Here is a 10,135-nt window from a genome sequence, read left to right as displayed (position 1 = left end):
GTTATATTTGTGACCCATGTACTTTTATAGATATGAAGGGATGTAGTTCTAGAAAGGGATCGAATATTTTTTTGTAAAAAACATCATTGACATTCTCTGTGAAGATTCTCTCTTTATTGAATATATATATACAAGGCCTACTTTACACTTCTTTTTCTTTTGTCTTTCTCTCCCGTTCCAAGAAGAATCGGAATATTCAACTGCTTATTATCATCCATTATTGTCAGAAAACTTATTGGAAAATCTCACCCTTGTCAGGTAAACTTGTCTCATTTATTACTTAAACGCCATTTATTATCATTTATTGTTATCTTTTACGTTTTCAAGCCTTTATTGCTCCATTATTGTTCTAGGATATTCTTACCTAATAGCACACATTTAATATCCGCCAGAAAAGCACTAGATCTGCTATTGAATATTAATATTGACTTTGATTTACCCCTTTTTCTATATCTAATAGTATAAATATCTAGATCTAATTTCTGGGTTATACAAAATGTTCATCAGTATACAGAATCAAATAATTTAGGATTTACAATTCTTTGACGTAAGATAATTATGTATAAAATTAGAATGGTAGTGTACCCCAAAACAAAAATTGGTATAATAATGTATCTCCTCCTAGAAATATAAAAGCTAACATGAGCAGTTATTGAAGAATGTGTACATTCAAAGAATGGAAGTTTTATTTGATGAGGAGAAACATTTACAGATTGTATAGCCCCCACCTTAAAATAAAAATCAACATATATATATATATACTTCAAAACTCAAGTATAACTTGATGTAAAGGAATGCCTATACATGAATTAATCAGTTTGAACTTTGAATCTCCCTTTGCCATTTACCTATCTTCATTCTTCTGCAGTAGATCAATAAATCCCTGCAGTAATGCAACTTCTCAGAAAAATAATTTTGTTTAGCTGATGCTTACGGAGTCAGTTGGAATCGATTTGGAAACGTCCAGATGGTTCAGTCGACAAGTCCCCAGAAGGAATTCTGGGAGTTCTTCTGGTGTATTACCCTGGAAAAAAATCATATTTTTGCATAAACTGGCCTTTTCATGCATGCAGTATCGGCATTAACTTCAGAAATGCTCTTTTAGAAGTATGAATAGCAGTGTTGTACAATAATTTAAGTAGAAAGACAGTGGTTTTTACCTGTATCAGAAATGCCATTTCAATAACAAGATTGTTTAAGTAACCAAGAACAAGACTGACCACACCCCTTGCAACTGTTGATGATCCAACATCAATGCCAAGCTGAAAATTCAACACAAATTTTCAATACTTGATATGAGAGCATAAAACGCAATAGAGTTTTGCAGTACTCTACCTCTAAATAATTTTTCCCCCGGAAATAATGCACTTCCAATGCTTGACCGACCAAGCAAGCTTTCTTACCAACGCTCTGCTTCACTATCCAGGATCCCTATGTACGATAAGGAAAAATTTAATATGATTGTATGTTCAAGTAACGAAAGTTGAAGTGGATTAATGAAGTTCAGAATGTTAAAATGTTGCTTCACACCAAAAGAACCAACCTTGGAGATGTATGGTATGAGCTTAAACCTTGAATTCCTAAAAGAATCATCTCCATTGACAAAACGCTCGAGTAAGGGTGTTTCTTCCAAAGGAGATCTCAACATGTAATATAGAGCAAGATTATAAGTGGTTGCTCCTGGAACCTGACCCATTTAACAAATACCAATCAGTAAAATTAACTGAATTCTAAGTCTATGATGATTATATATACATATATAAGCAGCATGCAGTAATCACCTGGATGTTGATGATAAAAAAGAACTCCGGCCTACCCTGAGCAGCATATCTCTAAACATTGTCAACAAAAAGTTTGAGATATGCAGTCTCTATAAGTGGAACTCGAAACATGCATATATTGACTGGTTTTATTTTTTCAAGAACAACAAAGTACCTGAACTATGCTTCCTGGGCGACCGGCAAGGTCATCTTCACGCCTGTCAGATCTTAACCAATCGGCTGCAACCATTTGCATTAAGGTACTCTTTGCCTTAACCTAATAGAGAAGGATAAACTTATCAGAATTCAATAACAAGGAAAGAATGTGAACCACAACACTCAATCAGGTATTCAGGCAATGCTTCAATCCTAAGTATTACAATTATTACAATCACCATCAGATGATAAGTAAGGTGAAACTGGAGAAGCATTTAATCTTTCAACTCTTTCCGGTTCTATCAGAGCTTCTCTAATTTTGTTGTTGAGAGTAGGGATCATAGCATGCAGAAGCATATAGTAGTGGATACTTTCACTAGGTCGTTCTTAATAAAAGAGACAACCTTTTCCTGGTCTGCCAGGTAGCTTTCAGCGCGAATCAAAAATGATGATGGATCCGCAGCAGCCCAACTGCAAGGCATATTAAAACTTTGATCTTTTGGAAGAGTTGCTCCATAGCACAATGACACACTCTCTTCCCGAGCCATTTCTTGCAAGTCCATATAACCTTTTTTCTGAACTGCAACATTTGAAAATGTAAATAAGACATATTAACTACGTCAGAGTAACAATTATAATGTATTGGTTATTTCCAGCTCATAACTGTCTTTTAGTCAAACAACACTAACCTGCAAGATCATGTAATTTTTTCACAATATTTGCAGTGGTCAATTTTGTGTGGTACGAGTCCTGCATATTACAACATGAAAGAACCTTGTTATGAAAAAACTTGATACTTTACATATATTGGTAGGCTTAAACAAGGGAAGACGCAAATTAATTGGACAATTAACCATTTAAAATATAATTCAATAAAATCCAGTAGAAGGTCCTTTCCAAATTTTGGGAAGTTCTTCGTGAAGAAGGATATAATGATGACAAATGACTTGATACTCAACCACTTCTACAAACTAATAAAAAAGCTATTTAAAAATTTAGAGACCAGAGGGTACCATACAACCCACTTCTGGACTTGCATTGGAGGTCCAAGCATGGTCTGAGTGTTCGTCATCTGACGGTTCAGGAACATCATAAAACTCATCAGCCGCATCATCCAATCCCGTGAGATTTGAGGATGCTGGATTTTTTCCATCATTTGTCACTTTGTCATCCTCGATCATTTTATAATCAACTTCTGTTTTGATCTCTTCCTTTTCACTAACGGGCAGATCAATATCCCTTGTTAGCGCAGTTGGTGACAATTCCGAGAAGTAGTTCCCTTCCTTTGCTCTGAACATCTCTCTTAGTGCTGCAAAGCAAAAGAGCACAGACCAGTCATTTCAGGTGAAAACATGCACCAAGGAGAAGTAGAATGATAAAATGAAATAAAATGTCCATTTCTTATCTGTGCATAGAAGAATACCAGCAATTCTCTCGAGGACGCGGATGGTTATGGATACTGAGGCCCCTTTCTTCAAATAAGGTTTCCAGAACTTCCAATCAATAGCAAGCATGTGCTTTACAATAGATGGTTTACCATGTTTGGTTGGAGTTATAACATGTCCACCACCTGACAATTCCCAAAAAGGAAAACAGAAAAAAAGAATGTTTAAGAATAGAGGTGTAAGGGAAATCGTGCCTGCCTTCATTGAAATATATAGTCTTAACAGAAAAGGCAATCAAGATCAGATTAAAGGACAAAAAATTGAAATGAAAGTATTACAAGGACATTATTACTAGGAATGTATGGAAGGGGATTTCAGAATGCAGGTTAAGGCTGCATATAATAGACCCTTGTGGTTCGGCCCTTCCCCGGTCCCCGCGCATAGCGGGAGCTTATTGCACCGGGCTTTCCTTTTTACAAGAATGTGACGCTCAAGATTTGAACTTGTGGCCTAAAGCAATTTTGAACCCCCTTTTCCATTACACTAGAAAAAGGGATTCAACAGTTTATATATAACAAAAAAATTCATATTTGCGCCATTTTTGTAGTAAATTTTTCCGAAGGAGGAGATTCATGAACCACTTAGCTCTGCCCCTGGTTGTGGGCATGTGAAAGTAGGACGGAAATAGCAAACTACTAAATGACTTAGTATTCACTCATTCTTCTTTTATGTAGAGAGTGCGCTTTAGCTTCAGTAGGAAATTCATGTCTTTCTTTCATCCTTTTTATCTAGGGTCTTATCCGAATGACTTATATTTCATATACCTTTTTTTACTTTGTCAGTAAGATCACAATGTTTGGAAAACTTTTAAACCGTTCTTTTCTCTCTATTGATTGTTCCAGATAAGGAAATATGCCAGACAATCACAGCTATTATCTCGTCCACGCTTGTAAACTGTGGACAAATACTCAGAATGCTCTGCTACAATGCTTATTTAACTGACAAATGATTTGGAAAAAAAAACTGACAAATGCGAAAATGAACTAGTGTGAATGCTGCTGACACCCTGTACTCAAGGAATGTTAACCTTTCCATAAAATAAGAACATTCAACTAGAGAAGCAAATTAAATGGAGCTAAATTAATATTTCAAGTGCAGATTAAAAGTTCAAAGTTAAAGCATACATTACTTTTAATGCAGGCACGGACATATCCATTTTGTGGCGGACACTTGCTGTGGATGACAGAATGATAGAGAATAACTGCATATACACAGAGTAAAACTCAGCATATGGAAATAAAATTGACATGTTTATATTCATTTCTTTGATTACCATATGTGCCATCATCCTCTCTTCTCCAGTAACGCCGTAGGAGCAAATCTCTTCTTTTTGATCCCCTGCAAAATGAGAGTTAATACAAGCTTACATTGTGAGGTCAAATTGGTAAGAGTTATGAGCCTCACCACGGCAGCCAATGGTTGTATAGTTGAATGTGTACTATATCTGTATGACCATCGAGGTGCTCAACCACACAGCCTCTGTAGAAAGAGAAGTCCCATCTGCAAAAAAAGTATTCAAAGTCTTCCTTTTCAAATTGCAAATACATGAACAAATATCCTAAAGGATACATAACATCATTCAACTCCATTAAGGTAGTCTATATTAGTCATCATAAAAGAAACCAGATAGAAGCTCAAGATTGTTAGTGGTACATGTATATGCCGAATAATTGGAAGAAGAGTTAGAAATCTTACTCTGATCTTGAGGGACCAAGACACATGAGTGTGCGGAAAATGGCTTCAGATGTTCCTTCAATCACACCCACCGCCATTACTGCTGGAGAACCATCCCGATGCTGAGATGCAAAACCATTTGTTATACCAAGGAAAATATCTATTTGAAATCAGGAAACTCAGACACAACAGATATAATTAGCACACACCTTCCCATTCGGACCTTTGTCCTTCCCTTCTTTAAATAGCCGCAAGCCTGTTGGGAAAAATAACATAGACATCTAGAATTTCTGTCTGAAGCAATATGAAGACTCTGCTTCTTCTTTTGGATATAGTATAAAAGAATAATCCCTACCATTTTGACAGCCAAATATCTTCCATGGAGAAGGAGCAAGAACATCAGATGTCATTGCACCCACATGCATAGAAGATGCAGCAGTCGAATCGATGGAGCTCTTATGGGCCATCCTCTTTGAAACGCTCAACCTGTAAAAAACGTAGGATACAATTCATTTCTATAAGTTACTGAGAGCATAACAAAACCCTGCTCCACCTCGATAAAGCCACCCAGACCTAAAGTAGAACAAACAATTTTGGTTGCTGTAAAGAATTTGAGCATCCAATTCAAACCAATGTTTAGTGGGTGGAATAGCTTATTTTCTTCATCAAGAACCTCTAGTTGTTCTATTCAATCACTGAAGGGCGTTGTATTTCATTAACATATGGATTAGATTTAACAGAAACACTGATATACCCTGTTAAAACTTTGAGCATCCACTGCCAACCCAAAAGCAACTGAAAATGGGTGGCATGGACTAGGCAACATAAGTTCCTTGCCTTAACCTGGGGCACGATATTTTATAAAACTATGAGTATCCCATATCGTCGTTTTTGTATATACCAACTGTACTTATGGATTTTCTTTTGGAATAATGCATGTCTGTATGCAAATGTTATTAGTCTTTTACTGAACTCTAATTAGAGAAAGAAGGAAATACGAGGGACAGTAAGCATAAGGAGCATTGGTTTGGAGAATGAGTTGTTGTCTCATTATATGATCTTTTACCGAACTATGAGAATTTGATTTTCTAATTGTTAGAATGTCTCACATTGGTTGAGAGAATGAGTTGTTGTCTCATTATATGGTTTTGGATAATCTTCACCTCATTCATGAGATAACTTTCGTGGTTGAGTTAGGCACAAGATCTATTTTCTTAACATGGTATCAGAGCTAGACCAATTCCTGTTATTGTGTTTCCTAGTGTTGGACTCACATGTTGTGTTATCTATGCTTCATATATACAGTCTGAGCATGCGTATGGTGTTAGAGTGTTCCACGTTAATTGAAAGAATGATTTTTTGTCACCTTATATGGTGTTGCATAATCCTTATCTAACTTTTGAGGTTGAGTTAGGCCCCATATTCTTTCTTAAGAATAGTTGTCTGAACTAGCTCGGTGTTTCCTCTATTTCTAGTATGCTAGCTGTCTATACAAGAATAAGATTTTCTGGTCAGTTATATGGTAAGTTAAGTTAAAATGAGAGAGATGCCACTCTCCCAGTCACGAAGATCTGAATCTGGTTACAAAAAGAGGAACAGCATATGAACATCAAATGAAGCTTTAGAAGTAGAAATTTGAGCATTTAAAAAATCAATTGTTAACCTGAATGGTTGCCATTTTCTTCTTGAAGGAGCATGTAAGCTTCTTTCCGGGTTGAGTGCAGCATCCTTTAAACAATGTATCCATCTGGCAGCCTCTTCTGGACTGGATGCTCCGAACTACATAAAAAAAGTGAAAAGAGAGGCTTGTATTCGAGTGTTTTATCCTGAAAGAATAAATTCACTCTGTAAAAGGAGCATACCTTGAGCTGATCATTGTGATCAGAGGTGTTATACAAGGTGAAAATGAAGAAAACCTGCAACGAGAAACTGATCATTTAATAAGAAGAAAAAAAACAAAAGAAGGTGGACCCTTGATTTATCTTTCAAAATATGATACGTTTTAAAATTTTAGCACATACTTTTCTATGAAAGCTCTCTCTTCCATTGTCCGTGACACGGATGCAAGAGTCAATTATTGCACTTCTTATTGGTTCCTGACATACAAACCAGATCAATTAGTTATTGGAAATTTTGATATCATAGGAAATGTCATATATATATATGTAGTTAGCTTCTCACACAAATGCAATCTAAAAGGCCAAACAAATGTAAGTCCTGGCAAGAAGCCACAAAAGAAGAACATGTAGATAGGAGGAATCAGTTTCTGCAACATGGAAAGTAAGTGTAATATTCTCTTTACTGAGTTTGCGCATTCGAAATGTAGGCATTGTTGAACTAGTCTCCTATTATTATGCAGTTTAAACAAAGAAACTGCAGTCCGGCAAGAACTTGAGGTGCTTAAAATTTCTGTATGATATTATCCTTATATCAAACTTTTATCTCAAAAACGTTAGTGTTTAGTGGTGTACTACTACCTTTAAGACAATACACTTGAAGCATGATTTGTAAAAGGTAGAGTATATTCTTCCACTTCTTTTATTGAATCTTAGCGCAGGCTACTACACATCAAAAGCAACAAAACTATGGAAATTCCCGTGGAAGAATTCTAAACTTTGTGTTACTATAGAAGAATCACAAAGCCCATCTAGAAAACTAATCCACCAAAGAAAAGAACTACAACATAATCCTACTTCAACTAACCAGCTCTTTTCCTTTTTAAAACAGTTAAAACTGTCAATGTCATCCACAATTAAATAGCTCCCAACGTGAAAAACTTGTATTGAACATTGGAAGCCAGAGTTCAAGAATAACAGAAAAGAACAAGTGAAAAAACAAAATTTAAGGAGCCAAAATCAATAACCCCCCACACACACATACACACACAGCAAAAGCATATTGACATAAGAAAAACTCAAATTAACAGAAAAATGATCAAAAGAGGGATCCATATATAATTCAAATAACACCATTCAAATGCTCCTTACTAAGAAACATGTTGAAAGTGAAAGGGAACAACAACAACAACAACCACCCAGTGGAATCCCACAAATGGGGTCTGGGGAGGGTAGTGTATGCGCAGACCTTAGGGAGGCTGTTTCCGATAGACTCTCGGCTAAAAGAGTTATTATATTGCATGAATTAAAAGAGTTATTGCATGAAAGGGAAAAAGGAAATGAATTAAAAGAGTTATTGCATGAAATAAAGAAAGTAGAACGTACCTCTTTTGGTGAAGTGGGAATGGATTTGAAGCTCTTGAGACAGTTGTCTTGAAGAATGAAGTATCTTTTACGTGAATATTGCAGTCCAAACCTGTTTAACCTCATCAGGTAAAGCCACCCCTCCATTTTCCCTTCTCTTTCTTCCAATCCCATTTCACCTCAATAACAACCTCCGTTCAACAACTCACAAATATTTTCAAATATTTTTCATTCATATGAAATTCAATGAATCATACATATATATGTACGATTACATCATTGAAATATATTCGTGTGAGGACTATATGCATACATGCAAATTTAAAAAAAAAAAAAAAAAATTTAAATGGGAAGGGTGAGAAGGGGATGAAATTAATGATTCCCTGATCCCAAAAAAAGGAATCAGAGAACCAATCTTTTTTTTTTTTTGTTTAATTATTCTTTTGCATAATGCCGGAGTTCTTTTGTGTGACTCTCCCGGCAAACTGCCAATTGGTTTTAATTCCCTTTTCTTTTTCTTTCTGAGTTTCTCTTCTCTGTTTCTCCTCTCCTCCCCGCTTTGAAAATAAACTGTTTTTGATGTTTATAGGGGAAGAGGAAGTTGATAGTTCTGTCTATTTACTCTTTTATCCTCTCTACTTCTTTCAAATATATTTTATCTTTCCTTTTTTTTTTTTCCTTTGCGAAAAGAAATTTACATTTTGAGATTTTGAAATAACTAACCACTTGAACTCCGAAATTTACTCCCTCTCCTTGAAATTAGGAATTTACAACAATGAGATATGATACCCCACCAATCATTTTCAACGTGATTTTGTTAACCACAAAATCGTATGTAAAATTTTCTATATGTTTCTTTCAGCTATTTTACAGGAATTTTCTCAAAATATTAATAATTTATATTATACCTCAACGAAAAATTTGTTGTACTTCATAAATCATGATCATGTATGTAATAACCATTTTGTGACTACAAGTACAATACTTCTTTAGAGGCTACGGGTTTGATCGAACTTAGTGTATTTGTCTCATACCTCGTATATCTATTAAGAATCTAATAAATATAAATATTATATTTTGAATCGAGTAACTCAAATGATCATTCAGTGGCACCTCGATCCATAAACTTCAAAACTTGGATCCCGCCTATGAATATATAGAGCTTATGTAGTTGTCATTCTACATTTCAGAAAGACGAAATTATAGAAATATATATTCTAATGGAGGCAAACTATTTTTTAACATTTCTATCTTGCTATACTTGTTATCGGTACCCCTTTCATATTCTCTGTTGCTATCTTCGATTTAGTTTTCTAATTATTTGTCTTGTTATTACTTGATATCTGGGCTTCCTTTACCTTCTTTAGCCGAGGATCTATCGAAAAAAGTCTCCCTGCCATTCCAGGGTAAGGTTGCGCACATCCTACCCTCCCCAGACACCACTTGTGGGATTATACTGGGTGGTTGTTGCTTTGTTGTTTTGCTATTCGTACTGGCTATTTATTAGGAGGCGGGCTAGGGGGCGAAAAAGGGTTCATCGTAGAATCTCCTTCGACAAAAATTGCACTGCTAAGTCAATATTATTTTCTCCGTATATATAATAGACGTTGAATTTTCTTGATTTCTCCATGTGTTTATTTTCTTATATTTTGAATCCTCTTAGTGAAAATTTTGGCTCTGTCACTAATGTCGAGTTATTAGATGAATAGTTTTAAAAGATAAATAATAAAACTAATAACTAATGTCGAGTTATTAGATGAATAGTATCAAAAGATAAATAATAAAACTAATAAAGCTGTTGTAAATGATACTAGTTAATTAGAAGCTTAAGGATATTTTGGTAAACGCATAACATCATTTTCCTGAAGGGGTTGTATTCCATTACCTACTGGTTATTGAT

General features: G+C 35.2%; 1 protein-coding gene across 1 annotated transcript; it reads right to left on the bottom strand.

The window, feature by feature from the left end:
• On the bottom strand, positions 665-8,902 carry LOC109225866 (protein ENHANCED DISEASE RESISTANCE 2-like). Its single transcript, XM_019390670.1, has 20 exons — positions 8,257-8,902; positions 7,057-7,131; positions 6,898-6,951; positions 6,699-6,814; positions 5,391-5,521; positions 5,245-5,291; positions 5,057-5,157; positions 4,766-4,861; positions 4,635-4,699; positions 4,491-4,562; positions 3,340-3,486; positions 2,930-3,225; positions 2,606-2,666; positions 2,321-2,496; positions 1,936-2,037; positions 1,782-1,832; positions 1,544-1,687; positions 1,336-1,431; positions 1,161-1,262; positions 665-1,024 (listed from the first exon to the last, which is right to left on the bottom strand). The coding sequence occupies exons 1-20, from the start codon at positions 8,407-8,409 to the stop codon at positions 920-922; spliced, it is 2,190 nt and encodes a 729-aa protein (XP_019246215.1). The 5' UTR covers positions 8,410-8,902; the 3' UTR covers positions 665-919.

Source organism: Nicotiana attenuata, chromosome 5, assembly GCF_001879085.1.
Source record: "Nicotiana attenuata strain UT chromosome 5, NIATTr2, whole genome shotgun sequence".
Lineage (NCBI taxonomy): Eukaryota > Viridiplantae > Streptophyta > Magnoliopsida > Solanales > Solanaceae > Nicotiana > Nicotiana attenuata.
The sequence above is the reverse complement of the archived record's forward strand: the minus strand, read 5'-3'. Positions and strand labels throughout refer to the sequence as shown.

Excerpts from the sequence above, each read along its gene's own strand:
- LOC109225866 (XM_019390670.1), bottom strand. The coding sequence starts at position 8,409 with ATGGGATTGGAAGAAAGAGAAGGGAAAATGGAGGGGTGGCTTTACCTG. Across the intron at positions 7,132-8,256 it reads TTCCCACTTCACCAAAAGAG|GAACCAATAAGAAGTGCAAT; the intron begins GTACGTTCTACT and ends TTTGTATGTCAG. Across the intron at positions 3,487-4,490 it reads TGTCCGTGCCTGCATTAAAA|GTGGTGGACATGTTATAACT; the intron begins GTAATGTATGCT and ends GGGAATTGTCAG.